Source organism: Phodopus roborovskii, unplaced genomic scaffold, assembly GCF_943737965.1.
Source record: "Phodopus roborovskii unplaced genomic scaffold, PHOROB, whole genome shotgun sequence".
NCBI lineage: Eukaryota > Metazoa > Chordata > Mammalia > Rodentia > Cricetidae > Phodopus > Phodopus roborovskii.
In genome coordinates this window covers 505,092-526,220 of record NW_026126415.1, presented here as the reverse complement: position 1 = coordinate 526,220, position 21,129 = coordinate 505,092, and the positions used below count along the sequence as shown (strand labels likewise).

The 21,129-nt window shown below is 37.8% G+C and overlaps 1 protein-coding gene across 1 annotated transcript in view; it reads left to right on the top strand.

Annotated features, from left to right (window-relative positions):
- Ddx4 (DEAD-box helicase 4) overlaps window positions 1-20,285 on the top strand; it is a 48,315-nt gene extending 28,030 nt beyond the window's left edge. Inside the window, exons 10-22 of the mRNA XM_051183067.1 lie at window positions 282-323; window positions 2,800-2,847; window positions 2,942-2,986; window positions 3,187-3,329; window positions 4,128-4,280; window positions 5,764-5,918; window positions 9,101-9,230; window positions 10,892-11,058; window positions 13,101-13,246; window positions 17,044-17,143; window positions 17,927-18,197; window positions 18,319-18,432; window positions 19,251-20,285. Coding sequence (XP_051039024.1) covers window positions 282-323; window positions 2,800-2,847; window positions 2,942-2,986; window positions 3,187-3,329; window positions 4,128-4,280; window positions 5,764-5,918; window positions 9,101-9,230; window positions 10,892-11,058; window positions 13,101-13,246; window positions 17,044-17,143; window positions 17,927-18,197; window positions 18,319-18,432; window positions 19,251-19,337 — 1,601 coding nt within the window. The 3' untranslated portion in view covers window positions 19,338-20,285. The remainder of the gene's footprint in view (window positions 1-281; window positions 324-2,799; window positions 2,848-2,941; window positions 2,987-3,186; window positions 3,330-4,127; window positions 4,281-5,763; window positions 5,919-9,100; window positions 9,231-10,891; window positions 11,059-13,100; window positions 13,247-17,043; window positions 17,144-17,926; window positions 18,198-18,318; window positions 18,433-19,250) is intronic.
- The last annotated feature ends 844 nt before the right edge of the window (window positions 20,286-21,129 follow it).

Sequence of the window (21,129 nt, the reverse complement as noted above, 5' to 3'; positions counted from 1 at the left end):
AAAAAATAAAGCTTGCTTTGGTTTGAAAGGTAAGTTTCTGAGGTGTAGGGGAATATGCTGTGTATGGTTTGAGGTGAAATGGAAAAACACACACACGAGTGAAAAATGCCTGGAAAAGGGTAAGGTTTAATTAAATTCTACAAAAACAAACAAACAAAAAATGGAAGGGATGCAGACTCCTAAGTAATGACTCGGTAGTGAATGCAATCTGTCCCTTGTGTGTCTGAGGGGAGGGAAGTGGAGGCATGCTCTCTCTAAGGTTGCGATGTAATGTCTTCCAGGCAATGGGGACACTTTCCAAAGCAGAAGTGGGGGTGGACGAGGTAAGTTCTTACCTGACTGACATACATTTATCTTCTTTGGGGTGACAGTAAATGCTGTGTTTGTTTGTTTTTGTTTTTCTGGAGGCAGGGTTTCCCTGTGTAGCCTTAGAGCCTCTCCTGGAACTCGCTCTTGTAGACCAGGCTGGCCTCGAACTCGGAGATCCCATCTGTCTCTGCTTCCTAAGTGCTGGGACTCAGGGCATGTGCTGTGCTGTCTGTCCTTGTTTTTATACCCTGATAGTATGAATTTCACATGGCCTATTGGAGTTCCTTTTTTTTTTTTTTAGGTTATTTTCTTTCTGATCTAGCAGTTCCATTGTAAGATTTATATACAATAAGAGTATTTGTAAACATATGTATAAGGATATCATTTCCTTTATATTAAGTAAAATCTGAAAACCACCTAAAATTCACAAATAAATATTTAATATAACCATAGAATAGGATACCATGCAGATATTAAATATTGAGATATTTTACAAATTATTAAGATATACTTTCTCTTTTATGATCTAAGAATAAAGGAAAGAGAACAGTAGTTCAATAAATGTGACTATTTTCCTCTCAAAAAGTTTTTTCCAGCCGGGCGTTGGTGGCACATGCCTTTAATCCCGCATTCAGGAGGCAGAGGCAGGCAGATCTCTGAGTTTGAGGCCAGCCAGGTTTATAGAGCTAGTTCCAGGACAGGCTCCAAAGCAATACAGAGAAACCCTGTCTGGAAAAAAAACGTTAAAAAAATTGTTTTTCCTCAGAGCATAAATATCTAAGTATTGTATGAAGCTTAAGATACTTTGTAGATCCGTAGATCAATAAAGTTTACTTGAGTTTTGGTGATGAGTATAGTCTGAAAGCACTCAAAAATTTATCAATCTACCCCTGGCTTCTTATAGTCACCAATACCGAAAAAAATATTAAAATCGAGTTTAATCAGATTGTCCGCAGATGATTGTTTGTAGCTTGTCTAAAGGGGGATTGGGAATAATATTCAGGAGTTGTCGGAGCCTATGGGGATTTTTGAGGTGGGACTGAGCATTTTGCAATGTGAGTTGGCCATGAATCTGTGGGGACAAGGGATACAAGGTAGTCAGTCTCTCAAAGGTGATACATTTAAATGTCAAGTTGACAAGGAGTGAACTTATTGTAGTTACTGTTAATTGGCATCCTGACCAGCTCTGCAGTCACCTGTGAGGCACACCTGTGCTCTGTCTGTGAGGGATTTTGTAGCCTGGGAATAAACCCAGGCGGTGTCAGGTGGCACGTGACTGTGAGCAGGACTATTCTGGTGTCAGGCGGCATGTGACTGTGAGCAGGACTGTTCTGGTGTCAGGCGGCATGTGACTGTGAGCAGGACTGTTCTGGTGTCAGGCGGCATGTGACTGTGAGCAGGACTGTTCTGGTGTCAGGTGGCATGTGACTGTGAGCAGGACTATTCTGGTGTCAGGTGGCATGTGACTGTGAGCAGGACTATTCTGTAGACTGGGTCCTGGACCGCATAAAGCATCGCGGCTGGTGCTCATTGCCCTCCACTCCTCACTGCGGATGCAGTGAGCATTTCCTCCAGCTGCTGCTGTCTCAGCTTCTTTCCATGACATGACGGTGGCACCAAAACAAATCCTCTCTTCCTCAAGTTGTCTTTTGTCACATCAGAAAAAGAAACCAAGACACTGCATCCCTCCATCTGGTCAGGCTGATTGCTAAGCTGGCTTTGCTGACTTCTGAGAACTTGAAATTGGGAACTGTGCCCATTCTTCTTGTTGATAAGAGTAATTTATTGTGCCCGAATTGTTCGTATAAAACACACACACACACACACACACACACACACACACACACACACACACACACACTGTGATTTAATACTAAGCAATTGCCATTTTCTGTGAGGCTCTTGGATTTTGTTTATATAAGTCTCTGAACTGCTCTGGTAAATACTTGTGTTGTCAAAACTCTAATTACCAATAGGAGAAGACTCTGGAAAACTTTACCCATGCTCCTTTTTTCCTTGGTTGAGCGTGCTCTATATTTCACTTCAAATATGGCTATGACCTGAGTCCTCACAGCAAACCATCCATGCTGGGGGATGGCCTAAGTTTTAGTTCTAGTTAGAAAATTATTTCCTTGCCGACCAGGAAAAAGATCTCATGGCTTAAGCAAAAACAGCAGCACAGTGTATAATCTACATAAAAGCATCATGTCAAATACCAGACAACCTTAAAATGTGTAAGATTCTTTTCTTGCTACCTCCCTCCCCATCTTATTCCTCTCCTCTTTGTCCTTTGTTATCATGCTGGGGAGTCAACAAACCCAGGGACTTGGGCACATTAAGTGAACACTGTTAGCACTGAGCTGAGCCTCTGACTGTTCCAAACACCCATTTGTAAGAAGTGAAGTTAAAGTAGCTATCTTAAGACGGTGAGAGTAAAGACATGCACAGCTTTGTGTCTTAATTGATGATCACTCTGAATTTCTTTACTAGGTGGCTACAAAGGTTTGAATGAAGAAGTCGTTACAGGCTCTGGAAAGAGTAAGTGTTATTTTGGAAAAGGTTTTGATCTTTGTGGTACTGTTCATTTCACTCCTCAATTAACATTTACCTTTTTGGTTTTATCCCCTTTAAGACTGGAAGTCAGAAGCGGAAGGAGGAGAAAGCAGTGATATTCAAGGTATATTGACATTTGCATTATTTGAGTACAGGTTGCATTTCACTAAGGTGAAAAATATTTAAAAGTGTGGTTAAAGTTAAAACACTGGAGTGATGAAAATTATAGTAGTGATTTCCATAGTATTTTCTATTTGGTTTATGTCATTTTCCTCTTTTTTGTACTTCTAGTATGTAAATTATATTTTTTATTCCTATTCCAAGGTCCCAAAGTCACATATATACCCCCTCCTCCACCAGAGGATGAGGACTCCATCTTTGCACATTATCAAACAGGCATAAACTTTGATAAATATGATACCATACTTGTAGAAGTATCTGGACATGATGCACCACCAGCAATTTTGGTCAGTGTATTATTTTATATTAATATAAATATGTGGTATAATTATTGCTATCAATATAAAAGTTACCTTTTAGTGTCTAGGATCCTTGATTGAAAGTTGAGAGGCATTGAAAACCCTACTGTTCTCAGTAGGATTGCTTTATCAAAAGAGAAAGTGCGAGAATCCATTTCTACTCCTGTAGTATATTAGGAATTTTGTTTAAGTTTATTAAAAAGGCTGCTGTTTTCTAGAGATGAAAATGTTCACATCCTAATTATGTGAGAAAAGTAGGTCTTGGGAAGTGGATTTTATGTGTATGGCTGTTTTGCCTACATCTGTCTGTACTTTCCATGGCTGCTTAATGGCTGCAATGGCCAGAAGAGGGCATCAGAGCTCCTGTAACTGGAGCTACACAGATGGTTGTAAGCCTGCATGTGAGTTCTGGGAATTGAACTCAGGTTCCTTTCGAAGAGCAGCCAGTGAGCCATCTCTCTAACCCTGGGAAGTGGATTTTGTACAGAGAATGGCAGAAGTCTCTGTTCACTGTAAATAATTATCCTCACAATGATCTGTTGTTACTTAGCAGAACTTTTTGTATTTCATAAGGTTTCAGGGGAGATAAAGGTATTTATAAGCAAAGTCTATGGGAAATACTTCTACTATGTCATAAAAATAGGCTGTTATTTATAGTGGAGTATATTGGTTAGTATGTCAAGTGAAATCAAACTTTAAAGTTCTCTTAAATGGAATATGACTATGAAATGGTGAGCATATGATGGACACGATTTACCATTTAATCATTGCTGTCTTTTTGTTTAGACTTTTGAAGAAGCTAATCTCTGTCAGACACTGAATAACAACATTGCTAAAGCTGGCTATACCAAGCTTACTCCTGTGCAGAAATACAGCATCCCCATTGTGTTAGCAGGACGAGACCTGATGGCTTGTGCTCAAACGGGGTCTGGGAAGACTGTAAGTCTTTCCGAATACAGCTAGCCCTTTATCAAACTTCCCTTCTTTAAACTTTGGTGTTTCCTAAGTAGTTTGAGTCTCTTCTGTTGGTTAGAAGATTCTGTGGTCTTCTTATTTGGGGTTTTCTAGTGTTTATGTGCTTCTGCTTTCTTGCTTCCTTTTTTGTTTTTTGAGCTTGACTGCTGTGTATATATATGTATGTCTACATAGGTTCATTTTTATCATACTCTTGGGTTCATGTAACTCAAGATGCTTCAGCCACACTCATGCATGCTTACATTAGGCTTCATAACAAGAGAGACAGAAGTCGCCCTGTCTAAGCAGAAAGGCAAGGCCGTTGGGCCATGAGACACTAAGGGTCACCACTAAGGATCACTCTTGATTGAAGAGAGGAGTAGTCGCAGTCATAGTAGTTACAGCTGCCATGAAGAAGCTAATTTAAAAATGGAAGTTAGCATGTAAAAGAAAAGGTTTCAATTTTTAAAAATGGAAGTTAGACTGCAGAGTAATAGGTTTTATTATAGCATCACACTTACATGCATGTTGTGCTCTATGAACCCTTTCCTGGGTCTCCCTCCTCCTGTCCTCCCCTTCGCCGCCCCCTCTTCCTCCCTCCACAGTCCTCTTACGCCGTCACGTCACATGTTCCTTTACCCACTTGTGACCTGCTTGCTCCCATTAAGACCTCACCCTTCCTCTCACGGTTATGGTCTCTGTTCTCTCCATGTCCTACTCATATGTAAAATCTATATTAAACTTGGGGGTAAAATATGGTATCTGCCTTTCTGACTCTGGAGATTTCACCTAACATAACTATCTCTAATAGAACCCATCTTCCTGCAAGTATCATGACGTAGTTTTATCTATGGTTGATTGAAATCACATTTCTTACATTAACACATTTTCTCTGTCTATTGATGGATAGCTAGGCTGGTCCTGTTTCTTGGTTGTTGTGAATAGTGTAGCAGTAAACACAGATGTCTTAAATATTTTTGTTAGAGTCTGAGGATGTATATCCCGTATAGCTCTGTGGATTTATCTCTGTTTTCTATTATATTACATTGGTTTACATGTCTGCTTTTGTGACAGCACTACATGGATTTTGTTTCTATGACTGCTTGTCTGCTTTTGTGTATACTCCTCAGAAAATAGGAGTATAATCCAAGTAATGATTTTCAAATTTGTATTTGAAAGTCACTATTTCCTGTGATAACTTTATTACTAACCTCTCAAGGACTCATGTAGAATAACTTATAAATATAATAATTAACATGAGGTTATGTCTTTATTCCTCTGTATAATTTATCAAACATGTTGTATAACATGGCTATGAGGATCCAGTTAACTCTTTGAAATAAAAGCTATATTAATTTTTCATTTTAACTCTACTAGCAAGATGGAAGGCTATCTTAAAGGCTATAATAGGACTAACTTTTGGTAAGGACAGAAATGATATGTATAAATTAATGAACTTAACTTGTAGGCAGCTTTTCTTCTGCCTATTTTGGCTCACATGATGCGGGACGGAATAACTGCCAGTCGCTTTAAAGAGCTGCAGGAACCAGAGTGTATTATCGTAGCGCCAACTCGAGAACTGATTAACCAGATTTATTTGGAAGCCAGAAAATTTTCTTTTGGGTAAGTGCATCTGGAATGCTACTCTTAAAATATCCTTTGAGATTTTTCTCAGTTGGTTGAGAGCTCAATAATAATGTACTCATGTAATTTTTATTATAATTAAGTAAAGCATACTTTCTATAATCTTGTTTATAAAATCTGGTTTAGTTTTAGAAGAAATAAATTATGTAACATGTAAAAATAAGAAAATGTCACACATTTTGTTGCGCAGTAGCTTGTCTTTTCTGATATTAAGGATTGAATAAAGTATCTTGCACATGCTAGGAAAGTACTTCATCACTAAGCTACATCAGTTTTTAAATTCTGAGATGGGATCTACTAAGTTACCAAATCTAGTCACAATTTGAAATTCTCCCTGTTTCCCAGGTAGCCAGATTATAGGTATCTGTCACCAAACCTGGATTTTTTTTTGGTAGTTAAAATATGTTAATGTTATTTCTGCGTTTATTTATGAACATTTATTGCGTGTGTGCCACAGAGGTCATGGGACAACTTGGAAGTGCTTGTTTTCTCTCCTTTCACCGTGTGGGTTCCAGGGATCAGATTTAGATCATCACCTTTGAGGGCAAACGCCTTTTTCTGCCGAGCTGTCTCACTGGCCCTTCTGGTAGTTTGTAATACATGTTTAAAATTTGGTGTCTTTGGTGGTGCCACGCACCTTTAATTCCAGCACTCGGGAGGCAGAGGCAGGTGGATCTCTGTGAGTTCAAGGCCAGCCTGGTCTGCAGAGTGAGTTCCAGGACAGACTCCAAAGCTACAGAGAAATCCTGTTTCAAAAAACCAAAAACAAATAAATAAATTTAAAAAAAAATTTGGATGAGCTGGAAAGATGACTCAGACTATAAGATTACTTATTGTTCTTGCAGAAATCTTTGGTTCTCAGCACCCACATGGTGGCTCACAACTACCTGTAACACCAGTTCTAGGGGGGGGTCTTCTGACTTCCCCTGACACTGCACGCATGCGCACACACCACACGGACACGGACACATGCACGCGCGCACATACATATACACACAGGGACACGGACACGCGCACGCGCACACGGACACACATACACACACACACACGCCATGTGTGTGATTTTTATGCTTTTTAGTTTTTTTTTTTGCTTTTTAATTTTTATGAAGTGAAGTTTTGCTTTTTGTTCAAGCTGGATTTGAACTCCTAGCTGAAGTGATTTTGCTACCTCAGCCCTCAGCCTTCTGAGTAACTGGGACTATGTATGTGTGCCACTTTATCCAGGTTTTTTTCTCTTTTAAGTATCTGTGGAGTAACTTTTGTTATAGATTTTAATTTTGACCAGAATTTATCTTAAAGCTCACACTAATGTACATTTTTATCAGTTACATATGAGAAATTGAGTTTCACTTTACCCTTATGAACATTTGGTATTTATTCTGTTATGGGTGTGTTGATGCCTAACAAATTACTGTAAGATCTAGATAGTTAAAACAGTATCATGTCACATTGTAATGGGTAAGAATTGGGGAGCAGCTCTGTTGTGTGTTTCTGGTATGTTGTCCCTTATGAGGTATCAGCCAAGTCTGCAGTAGTCTGGTGGATAGATTGGACTGCCCGTAAAGATACTTAGCTCTCCTTAGGGAATGGCAGGTGGCTTTAGATTAAGTTCTAATAGGAGGCTGCAGGAGTTACAAAATTAGAGTTTCAGAAAGCGCACACTGTAGTCTGCTACGGTGTAGGAAGTGTCTCCTGTCAGGACGGGCTATGCAGTCTGGCTGCAAGCAAAGCTGGTAGCGAGGGTGGGTGATGTACAGCACCCTGCACTTGAGAATGCCCTGCCCTGAACACGCTGCCCAACCGCACCGACTTCACACAACAGGAAGATATGGCATCAAGTCTCCTTGGAAGACCTCTGTGCTCCACGTCTGTGGTTTGTGCTGCTGCAGAGACCATGCTGGAGACCACGGCCTGTGCTGCCACCTGAAACCATGTGGAAATCTACGGGCCACACTGCCTTGCCCTATGGACAACGATGACTGTAGAGTCATGACTGAGAGGGGGAGACACACACTCCCTTCCCAAGGGAACAGCCCAGACAGGAAGCTGTAGAAGCACGCTCCTAATAACTGTAGCTCTCCACAGTTAATGGCTTCTGATCAGGGCTGTGGGAGGAAGGACTCCGATCTTTCAGGGGCCAGCCACTGGGAGTTTGACCACGCTCCAATGAGTATATGGGCAACACAAATTGGACTTGGTGTGGGTTTTGTTCATTTGTTTGCTTTTTGTTTCAGTGGGTGGCGGTTAGGGTGCAAAGATAGAAGGATGGACCTGGGAGAAATGGGAAGCAAGTGTGATGGGTGCCTTATATGAAATTCCCAAATAATTAATAAAAATACTATGTTGGGGAAAAAAGATGTCATTGCTTAAGACTATCATAGGTATCATCATCAAGTAGAACTTTTTGAGTGCTTGTTTTTTCATGAAATATCTGTTAAATATACAATTTATCCACTGGAATTTTAGTGGTTTTTAGTGCTTCCTGTGCATGAACCTAGCCTTTTATTTTTATAAAATTTAAAAATGATTAAATTTCTTTTATGTCAAACTTTCTAGCCCTTTGCAAAAATTAGGTGTAAATTGCTTATATTAGGGTTTCTTTCTTGCTAATCCTTAGTGTATTTTTTTGGTATCTGATTTTTAATGTAGTAAAAAGAAACATTTTTTCAAAAACAAAAGTGAGCTTGGTAAATTTATATAATATCTGATCCAAAGTGAATATTTGTATTTGGATGTTTATTGGCATATTGCTATGGTAAAAGGCTGAACAATACCTAAATGTCCTACAGTAGAGGTCTAGTTACATAGAGTAAAATGTGCGATCATTGCTGCACACTTTGGTTTCAGGCCGTAGAGGAACCAAGTAGGTACTGACGAGAAGCTTCCTCCCTGCTGGCCAGCTGTACAGGCACTGAGAGAGAACTCACGAGTCACTTGTGCTCTTTTGTGATTGAAGAGAAAGGACAACCGTGTTATTTCCCACTGTTTATGTTTTGTTTGCTTTTTTTACATCATAAAGTTCCCTTTGTCAGTGGAATTTAACGTTTTAGATAGTTGAGTTTTTTTTTTTTTTTCCTTTGTGGGTCTTATTTCATAAAGTGTTAGAAACAAGTGTGTAACTTCCAAAAGTAACTGGGAAATGATGTTTGTCTAATCTATAGGACTTGTGTAAGAGCTGTTGTCATATACGGAGGAACCCAGTTTGGGCATTCGATCCGACAGATAGTACAAGGCTGTAATATACTGTGTGCTACTCCAGGGAGGCTGATGGATATTATAGGTAAAGAGAAGGTAAGCTTCAGAAAGGTAATAGTGTGGTAGACGGATGGGTGTTCTATAGGGAAGGAAGGGAATAGGAAAGATGTATTTTCTAGAGCACTGCTTGTTTCTGTTATATAGAGGCTATGAAGTCATTTTCATAATTGTCAAGATAATCCCAACAGGATTATTTTCCATTTTATACCTGGGAAAACAAACTCAGTGAGGTTAATAATTGATTTTAAAATCCTTTAGTGCTAGTAAATGATAGAGGTAGGCTTAGAATCTGGGTCTGATTCAGTAATACTTTGTTATATGGAAGAAAATACATTGAATACTTGTATATAGTTTCATATGTGTTTTGTGAAGTAGTTTTTTCCTAAGCCATGTTCCTTGGGACATCAATAATTTTGTCTTCTGTTAAAGCATGTGAATGGTAATAATGTGAGTCGTTAATTTTCAGGTGTTTTAAGAAGACATGTTTATGGCTAGATACTCATTTAGGAATCTCATACACAGTTATTGTATCTGCTTAGTACTTTAAGCTCATGTTACTGAACTGATTATTTTGCATTCTCTAAAGGAGGTAACTAAAGCATATTCTTTTTTTTTTTTAAATAAAGATACCTTTAAAAGGGGTATTTATTAAAAGTAATTAGGGAAACCCATGACAGATTCTTAACTAACCATTTTGTGGTAATACCAAAGTCACTTGTAGTTCCAGGACAGCCAGAGCTACATAGTGAGACCCCATCTCATGTTAATATATTTTCATTATTTCATGTTAGATTTTATTTTCTTACATTAAATAGTTTGATTTCATTATATAATACAGTATGGATCCATGTTGTCCAGTATAAATAACTACTAGTTGTATGTTGCTACTTAGGTTTTAAAATAATAAAAAAATAATTTCACAATTAGTCATGTTTCAAACTATATATATGGCTTGTGCCTAATAGGTTAGACATTGAAGAAAATAGAATATTCAGTTAATTGCAGAAAGTTGTAGGGTAAAATATTGGTGTAGATATTTTAGTTTTTTAAACTTAATTTGTGAAATATTTTACAGATTAATAAATGTTTAGATCAGGCTGGGCAGGTGGTGCATGCCTTTAATTTTAGCACTTGAGAGGCAGAGGCAGAGCTCAAAAAAAAACACAAACAATAAAAGCAGTTTAGATCCGATATATTCATATTATCTATTATCTGTGATGAAACTAACAATTATCATTGCATGCCTTGATTTTCCCTGTACCAGATAATATTTCTGTTGCTGTGATAAAACACCATGATCAAACCAACTAAGAGGTTCAACATCACAGTTACTATCGAAGGAAATCAGGGCAGGAACTCAAGGCATTGCAGGAACAAGGGGGCAGGAAACAGCAGAGGCTGTGGAGTAATGCTGCTTACCAGAGCTGTCTTGTCCTCTTGACTTACTCACCCTGCTTCCTTATAGCAATCCAGGACACCAGAGCAGAGGCGTACCATACACTGTGAGCTGGGCTTTCCCACACAGATCATTGGTTTTCTTAAAACTGAGGCTCCCACCACAAATGATTTTAGCTTGTGTCAAGTTGATATAAAACTAGCCTGCATAGCCCCTAAGAATACTTGAAATTGTGGAGTGTATTTTAACTTAATAAGTTAGTATGCATTTTCTGTTCTTGTCTTTGAAAATATCCTTAAAGATTGGTCTCAAACAAGTCAAGTACTTAGTTTTGGATGAAGCTGATAGAATGTTGGATATGGGTTTTGGACCAGAAATGAAGAAGTTAATTTCTTGCCCGGGAATGCCATCAAAGGAACAACGCCAAACCCTTTTATTCAGTGCAACTTTTCCAGAAGAAATCCAGAGGTAAATGTTCCTTCTTAAAAGGTGCACAGGGTGGTATATGCCTTTAGTCCTAACACTCGGGAAACCAGCCACAGTTAACATAGTGAGACTGTGTCCACATTACTTAATTTAGGAGTAGGTACAAGTATGAAGACCTGGGCATGGTGGCAAGCGTGTTGTTCCAGTGCTGAGCAGGCAGACAGGCACATCCCTAGGGCTCACTGGCCAGACCCAAAATTTCAGTAGAAACCATGTCTCAGAAAAGAAGGTTGACCTCTGGACTCTGCATGCACAATTGCACACACATAAGTATGCATGTGAGCACACATGCGGGTACACATATGCAGAGTAACATTGCTATATACCAAATGGAAGCAATGTAGACACTCTGGCTTCAGATACTTGAGTTGCTTTTTACTTGAGTTGCGTACTACAAAAGTAGGTGTGTGCTTTAAAGCTTGCCACTTTCTCATCTTTTCCACTCTTAATCCTTTCCTGACCGCATTATCACAACCCCGGCCTTGTGTGTCACCGGGAGTCAATGATTGTTTACTGAATGTAATTACCCTCACTGTGCCTTATTTTAACCCTACTGCATAGGAGGAGAATTGGGCTTTGGTAGAAAGTTCATATACACCAGGTCTTGACAGATACTTGAGAATCATCCTGTATACTCTGTGGTCTTATGAATTGAGAGATTAGGATAATACACCCTTCACAGGATGGCTGTCTTGAAATTTCCTCTGCCAACCAATGACATTAGTCCAGGTTTCTTCAGTTAAGCCTCCAGCAATTATTTTGAAGAAGAGCAAAAAGCAAACACTTTTTTTTTTGTTCGCCCAAGTATCACAGGAATTGTGTCTAGGACAGTTGCTGTTGTCTGACATCTCTTGAACTGGGCCTGCACTACCTACACTGCTGGAAGTGCTCTTGTTTTCTGCTCAACAAGCAGTGAGCACTCTCTGGTACCCACTTCTATCTTGGTTGCCATCTATAGGTGTGATGAAACACTAGCCAAGGCAGCTTGTAAAGAAAGCTGTTTTTATCTCTCAGAAGAACCTGCTGACTTGCCCATATGTTGTTTGGCATTAAGGTTGTTAGGTATTAAGATTTTGAGTTCTTTTAAATTCTGAGTATTGGTTCTGTCCAATGAATATCTGCAGACTTTTCTCTCTGTGTGTTCTCTCTTTGTTCTGCTGATTCTCCTTTGCTGTGCGGCAGCTCTTTAATGCAATTACAATCATCCACTAACTCTTGGTGGTGTTCCCTGGGATATTGGAGTCATATTTTGGAAGTTGTTTTATTGCTTGTACCAGTATCTTGAATTGTTTGCCTTTCTTCTGGTAGTTGTGGAATTTAGGTCTTTGTGTTGAATTGATTTCCATTCAGGTGAGAGATGTGTGTCTAGTTTCAGTGTTCTACAGTGTCTGTTGTGGAAGACACTGGAGAAAGCATTGTGCATTTCCTGGAGTTTGATATCTGTGCACTAAATGGTACCTATTTTCCATCTCATGAGACCGGGTCTCGTATAGCCCACACTGGCCTCAAGCTTGATGTGTAGCTCAGGGCAATCTTGAATTTCCAGATATTGCCCTGCCTCTACCTCTAGAGTGCTGAGATTACAGGCATGAGCCACCACTACCTGGTTTATATGTGGTGCTGGTAACAAAACCCAGGGCTTTGCAACGCTAAAGGAGCACTCTGCCAATTGAGCCATATCCCCAGGTCCCTTTTCAGTTCCGTTTTAATTTTAAAAGCTTCTCGTTAGTAGTCAGCATTGTAGTTCACATTTTTTGTTATGTACCTGTTTTTATAATTTTGCATCAACAGAAAGTTACTGGAACTTCCTGTGTCCATAGTTTGACACAAATGTTTTTGTTACTAATTGTATATTTTAAGTCTTACCGTTTTACCCTGATCTTTGAAAATAATACTTGGGTGGCATAAGTCTTACCACTGTTTGTGTTGCTGTCTAGCTAATATGAAATTACATTCACAGAACTGAAATACCATGAGCACAAGTGGACAAGGGTAAGCTAAGAAGCAATATTTTCTTTTTTAAGGTTGGCTGGAGAGTTTTTAAAGTCAAATTATTTGTTTGTTGCTGTTGGACAAGTGGGAGGAGCTTGCAGAGATGTTCAGCAGGCCATTCTTCAAGTTGGCCAGTATTCAAAAAGAGAAAAACTTGTTGAGATTCTACGAAACATAGGTAACTTATTTTATTACAATCATTTTGTAATTTTGAGTTTGAAAATATCACTAATTTTTAAAAAATTACCATTATTTTGTATAACTTTTAATAGATTTTTTATGTAAATTTATAGATGACTATTACTTAGTCTTAGTATAAAATATTTCTATATACTTTATAAAAGTTGAATATAGAAGGTATTTGAGACTTAGTTTAATACTACTTGGCTAAAATGTATTTCAGCAGAAGTGTATATATTTTTGTTTTCTTAGAAAACTAGAAAGGCTTAGAGGTAACCCATGTTTTTATCACTGTAACTGTGTTGAAAGCTAGTTCTTCACTCTGCATGAGAGGACAGCTTTTGTGAAGCTCGGGAAGGTGGCTTGTGAGTTTGAGGCCACCCTGGCCGAGTAGCAGACCCAAGTCTTGAAATAGAAAACAACGTGAACTCTTGCTGACTTCGTATTTCTGGTTTCTCACTTCTTATCTACTGAAGATTCTTCCCATAGTCATAACATTTAAAGTGTTTCAGGCTGGAGGGAGCTTGAGAATCAAATTCTGTCCTTTATAATACCCATGAGAAAATGTTTTCTCTTCCATTCTCCAAATTATTTTTGTTCTTAATGTATTTTTGTTTTGTTTTCCTGAAGTAGCTTTAATATGAGACTAGAAATAATTGGTATGATCATCTTGATGTCTACTTATGTGCTATACTTTCTCTCCACCTTTATTCTTCTAGTTTAGTAATTCCATTTCAGTTTGAATGTCAGTGTTGAGACAGAGGAATGAGAAATTGGTTGTAATAATTAGCAATATTTTTAAAAGTTATTCACATGTGCACATGTGCTTGTGCATGCGTGCGTGTGTGTATGCATAATATGCCATGGCAAATGTATGAGGACTTCTTTCGGCAATTGGCTCCCTTCTTCCACAGTGTTCCAGATGAAACCCAAGCTCTCAGGCTCAGTGGCAAATAGCTAACCTGCTGGACTACCATGTAGTCCCTGAGGGATGCTGTACTCCCAAGCATTGTCTACTGTTTTAGGTTAGCTCAAAGTTTTTTAGAATTATTTTCAAAATGGTGTACTTACAAATACTGTTGAATAATGACTCGGTGTAGATTAATGAAGTTATATGTCATTAACTCTAAAACATGAAGGAATGGTTTTAACTTATTTGATACATGTTTATATAATATTTAATCTTGCTAAGAGGAAAAGTGCAGTTCTTTGAGAAACCAAAATGAATAAATCAGTCTCATGATTTTGTGAGCTCAGCTCAAAATATTAACAACTTACCTGGGATGGGTTTTTCTTAAGTTTAAAAAAGTGTTAGAAACTTAATTTCTTACTTCCTTGGAATTTTAGGAATATTTATTTTTAATGACATTTTCCTACTCTGTTCACCTTTATAAACAAACTAGAGCTTCTTTAGGAGACTTGTATTACTACTCCCATTGGGTATTAACATAGTGATGTCACAATGATAAAGCCCTTTCTGAATTAGAAATGCACACAGAGCTTATGTCTTCAGTCTTGCTACTTTAGCTACAGGCTAAGAGCATAGAATATACATTTTAGTGATCTGAGTACATGGCTCATTTGGTAAAATGCCCTTGTCCATCCCACATGTATTTTTTGAGATGGCCTCACTTAACCTGGAGCCTCTCCTTTGGCTAGACTGGCTGGCCAGGGATCCCAAGCAATCATGCCATTATCTTCATCTCCCCTGCGTTGGGTTACAGGTATGCACTATTGTGCTAGTGTTTTACATGGATCCTGGGAATCTGAACTCAGCTTTCTTAAATGTCATGCTTGCATGGCTGGCACTTAACAACTGAGACCTCTTTCCAACCCCTTAAACATTTAAAAATTAGTCTTGTTTTATCAGTTAATGGTAACTTTATTCTCCAAGTTGCTTAGACACAAAAGTTCTTTCTCATTTCCTTCCCTAATTACACTTGTGATATTATAGCAGAACCCTCTTGGTTTTACCATCATACATATCTGGGTGTAGTGTATATGCTTGTAATGTCAGCACTCAGGTGCCTGAGACAGGATTGAGGGGCTGAGGCTAGCCTGGGGTACCTAGGAAGGTCCTGTATTAATGACCAAACACAAATGTGTCTGCATGCATGCAAGTATTCCTTTAACTACCGAATTCGAGGTCACAGCATATATTTGCTCAAAGCCTGATGGCTTCCGTCGCTTCTCTGACATCTGTTTTCCTTGTCTGCTGTCCTCCCGCCGTGCTTTGCTCGTTTTTACAGGCACAGTTTGCCTCACTGCTTTGTACTTGCTGTTACCTCTGCTCTGAATGTCCGGGACACAGTGGGGCCGGTTGCCTGTTTTTCTCCCTAGGATTAATTATATGCTTGTGAGTGCTTTGCCTGCATGTATTATGTGTACTATTATGTGTATGCCTTGATGTTTGTTGATGCCCTGGAACTGGAGTTTGGGATGGTTGTGATCTACTTTGGGTGCTGGGAACAAACCAGCATGTGCTTTTACCCACTGAAGCATCTCTGCAGCCCTTCTTTGATTTTGTTATAGTTTTATTTTTTTTTTTTGTACCATGAGAACAACAGTGTTTCAGAGCCTTGATACTTACTTTCCCCTCTGTTTTATAATCTTTCTCCAAGCATCTGTATAGTTCACTATTAGTACTATCCTTGCTCAGATACCATCTGTTCTGTGGTGGCTTAAGTAAGATTGGATGCCACAGACTCATATATTTGAACTGTTGCTCACCAGGGAGGGGCACTATTGGAGAAGAAGTAGGAGGTGTGGCCTTGTTGGAAGAAGTGTGTTACTGTGTTTCAAATGCCCATGCCAGGCCCAGCCTCTCTCTGCCTGCCAATCATGACGTAGCTCTCAGCTCCTGCTGCAGGGTGGAGGTGGGCCATGCACTAACCTCAGAAACGTGTAAGCAAGCCTCGAACCAGATCTTCTCTAGGTGTTGCCTTGGCCACAATAGAACAGAGATAAAAGCAGAAGTAAACTCTAGATCTTATTATTTTTGCTGTTGGATTTAGCACTTACTATGTAGTACAAGCTTCCCCACAATGAGACCAGGGGCTTTAGTTTTTATTTTCGTTATCTAGAATAGTGACCGGCAGCCACTAAATATTTGTCACTGATGAAGTTAGCTGACAAGGAATGTAGGTATAGTAATCACGAACAGCAAAAATTCTTCTATTATGGGTATAGATAATCTTGCCATCTTTTCTTTATCAGTATTTTATAGTTATCTCCTGTGTAGAATAATCTATGCCAGTTACTTACTGTAATCTTACAAGCAGATAGTGATTAATGAGTTAAGCTTTCGGATAAAGCCAGCATTTAACTTTATATCATGTTCTGAGAATGAAAGGGTTTGAATTAAGAGGTGATGCTGGCATCATCTCTTAGCAGTCCAGGGTTAGATGTCATTAGTGTAAATGCCTTCACTCGTCTGGGCAGAATGAAAGGTTATTTTTGGATTATTTTTGGAAATAACAGGCATTTATAGAGTAGGAAATGGAGAGGCCAAAGAGACTGAGACAAATTTGAAATTATTAAGAGGTGGCAGGCAATTATATTTGCTTAAGAAAAGAAGGCACAGTTATCTTTTTTTTTTTTTTTTTAAATCCCTTTAACAGGAAAACAGTTGTCTCTTTCCTTAACATCCATTCACTGAGGAAACACTAATTCTCTCCATACCGGCTACTAACAGGACAGTTGTGCTTGCCTCCTTCTCTTTTGCCTCATTTGTAGTTGGGATATTAATAATTTTGTTGTTGTAGTTGGGATATTAATAATTTTGTTGTTTTATAGGTGACGAAAGAACTATGGTTTTTGTTGAAACCAAGAAAAAAGCAGATTTCATTGCAACTTTTCTTTGTCAAGAAAAAATATCAACTACAAGTATTCATGGGTGGGTACATATTCTTCATTCTTTTTTTAAATTGTATTATTTTAGTATTGGTTCTTGTGTGTGTGTGTTCAGCACTGTGTACATGTGCAGGTCAGAGGACAACTTTTTGGAATTGGTTCTCTCTTTTGTATGAGTTTCAGAGATAGAATTCAATTGGTTAGGCTTGGAGACAAGCATCTTTACTGGCTGATTCCCTAGCCCTTCATTCTTTGTTTTTATAGGAACTAAGCAGGGACAGGCAAGCTAAAAGTCTGCCTTAAACTCTTCATTAATGGGGACCTGTCAAGAGTAGTCCAAGGTCTCTGGCTCTTAGATGTAAATGCTTCCTACCTGAATCTAATCTTTCTGATGCCTGCATTTTTTTTGAAGTTAGAATGCCCCCCAAAAAAGGCACTATAATATCACTTTATTGGTACTTTATTAGAAGAGCTAAAATAATTTTTGAATATGTAGAATTCTGGAATTGTACTTTAAGAACATTTTTTGAGCAGTAATTGTAATCAAGTAGAGCTATATTCTTTTGCTTAGACTAGAAATTACTCTTCTGTTACTGGGATTTGTATTCTGGTCCTGTAGCTGTGTTGCATTCCATCTCCTAATAGGGGTGGTGGTTCCAACTAAAGAATGAGCATAAATTGGTGGCTGAGGATGGGTTATTATAGTCCATGTGCACATAGGGGGCTTGAGTATTATGTGTTGCCATTCTTACTTTTGAAATATACCGCCTTATGGATTTTAATAACTTCTCAAAAGTGGCTCTGACACAAGCTTCTCTTTGTAAAGTGACCGGGAACAGAGGGAGAGAGAGCAGGCTCTTGGAGACTTCCGCTGTGGAAAGTGCCCAGTTCTTGTTGCTACTTCAGTGGCTGCCAGAGGGCTTGACATTGAAAATGTTCAACATGTTATCAACTTCGACCTTCCTTCTACCATTGATGAATATGTCCATCGAATTGGGCGTACTGGGCGTTGTGGAAATACTGGCAGAGCAATTTCTTTTTTTGATACTGAATCTGATAATCATTTAGCACAACCTCTAGTTAAAGTACTGTCAGACGTAAGTTAAACAAGTTTTTTTTTAACTTTAAATATTTAAAATAGAATAATTCTTTGTTGTTGAGACATCTTCTACAATTTTTGAGACTTCATGTTACATAAGAAGTTTTTATTTTCTCAAGGCTCAACAGGATGTTCCTGCATGGCTAGAAGAAATTGCCTTTAGTACATATGTACCTCCTGGCTTCAATAGTAGCACAAGAGGAACTGTGTTTGCATCTGTTGACACTAGGAAGGTTAGTTGAGAAACATTAAGAAATGGATTTCTAATTGCTGTTTGAAAATATGCTTGATTCATGAGGTAATTACTATTCAGCAATTATTTAAAGCTATCATTTTAATTACATTTTATAAATATATATTACATATTACAAATGTATGTATGGATGTATTTGAGGTTTATAGTTGAACACCCAGTTCCTTTTTGCTGGTATTTGGTGGGATTTTCTGACCTTTCTAGATAATTCTTTCATTTTGACCACATTATTAAAACAAAATGCTAGAGTTATGGAGTACAAGTGTTAATGACATTCCAGGTTGGGTTTTTGGGTTTTTTGTTTTGTTTTGGTTTGATTTTTTGCAGTAAATCTTGGAATAGAGGAGTGTTTCTGTTTCTTTATTTGTTTTTTCAAGACGGGGCTTCTTGTGTCGTCTTGGCTGTCCTGGAACTTGCTCTGTAAAGCAGGCTGGCCTTGAACTCAGAGAAGAGATCTCCCTGCCTCTACCTCTTGAGTGCACCACTGCTGCTCAGCTTAGCAGAGAGTTCTTAATAAACATTTGTGCTTTCTTGAAGTTTAATGTTAAGTTTAATGTCAATTTTTCTGTTCTCTAAAACTTAGTGATTTGAGAAAAATCATTCTTTCTAGTTATTTTGTGCAGTTTAAACTTTACAGGTTTGTGTGGACCTTTTTTCAAGAGAACCATTATACAGGAAAGTCATTGCATGCTTGGGATAGTCAAGATAGAAAGTGTGAATCTCTGCTATCAGTCCAGACAAAATAACGTAACATTAAGGTGTCATAACTTGTGTCTTTCATTTTTCTTTCTTTTAAAGAATTTCCAGGGCAAGAATACTTTGAATACAGCAGGAATTTCTTCTTCACAAGCTCCCAATCCAGTCGATGATGAGTCATGGGATTAAAGCAAACAAACATACTTCAAGTCTGATAGTTTTGATGCAGAGAAGAAAACAGTTTTTATTTTTGAAATTTTAACAGAAGTGTGAAACCTGATATTCTTATATCTCCTGTTCTTCTGTTCTTACTCCCAACCCTTAAAAAATACCAACTACATTGGCTAGGTATGTGAGAAACTGGAAGTTACAACATTGCTGTTACTGATACAAATGGTATTACCTGGAAATATTAAAGCATTCTAAATGTTTCTTATTTCTAGTATATTCTTCAGAAAGTTAAGACATGTTTCATGTCTAAGTGCCAAGTCTTAGTATAGTGTTTATGATCCTATAAAACGAGCAGTAGGATCTGAGGTACTTTTGGTTAATTATTGGGTCTTAATTTCTACTTGATCCTTTAAAAGAACAGTGTGTTGGTTCAATGTGATAATATGATTTTCATGAAACAGAGACTGAAGCCTTTCAGAGTTATTTGATTTTTATATCAGACATGTAATGAAAATGGTTCAGTTTGCAATGTGAGCTCTGTACTTGGTGGTATGACAAATGTTTGCTTTTATAATATACAGATTTTCCTTGGAAATAAAAGATGAAACACATTTCCCCCTAAGTCTTCCAACAGTGTTTTTAATTGTTCTTGTGGCATATTACAGTTTCTAGCTCTCATGATTGGAAAATCTGTTTCTTGAAGCAATGCAGTGAGCAAGAAGTTTTAAATAAATATTAATGTGTAACATCCATTAATACCAAGATGTTGTAATGAAAATCAGTCTTGGAATCTAACCCACTTATGAACAAATACAGTGCTTTAGTTTCATCGTAATTTTTTTATTCATGTTTTAAAGTTGGTAACAGACAGAACCCTGTCATGTTCAGTCATTATGTATCTTGAATTTACCTACCCCATGTCATATTAAAAAATAATTCCACATACACTTTCAAAAATACCATGAAGATATCTAGTACCTGTATGCTAATTTAAAATAGCTCAGACTACAAAATACAGAATTTCAAAAAATCTTTTGATTGAGAATTAAAGTTGGCTTGAAACTCCAATGACAGAAATTACAAAGAAGGAATAGATTGGCTAAAAATATGTTGAGCCTATAGAAAAAGAATGAAAAGTAGACAGGGAATTCTATTAACTGTGACCACTTGATTATCAGTGACTGGGTCGTTATGTGTGGATATATAGAAACACAATACCATACATGGGCAGCTCAAGTAGGGCACTTAAACTAAAATCTGGAAAACGTTTACTTTATAATCTCACTTCTGGGAAAGACTAAATGAATGAAGATGCTTGCATTATTTTTAACATCTTTTTTTTTAATTTTGTAACATGTATTTGCAAAGAGCATTTATAGTAAATGCTTGCCTCAGTTTATTTTTCATTTACTCAGTCATAGCTGTTGTGATTGCTTCCAAAGTTTCTGATTTTGCTTTATTTGTAAAATTAGTATAAATGGCTTCTTTGAGTCAAAATAAAGCTGAAAAGCATACATAATCTACAAACATCACAAACTGTGAATCTTCCTATGTTCAGTTAACTCTCTCATCTCTAGGTATAGGTTGAATAATTTCCTTAATTTTTCTATAATTGGGAAAGAAACTTCTATAAGAAGTGTTTATAATAGCAGCATTCTTCCTTTCTCAAATCCCCTCCTCCATTCCATGTTCAACTGCCTTTAACCTTTTCTAGCTGCTGCCTTTATATAGTGATAAATGTTTAGACATCTGCTAATTTTGGAAGTAGAATATAATCCATTTCTCTTTAACTCATCCTGATAGTTTATTT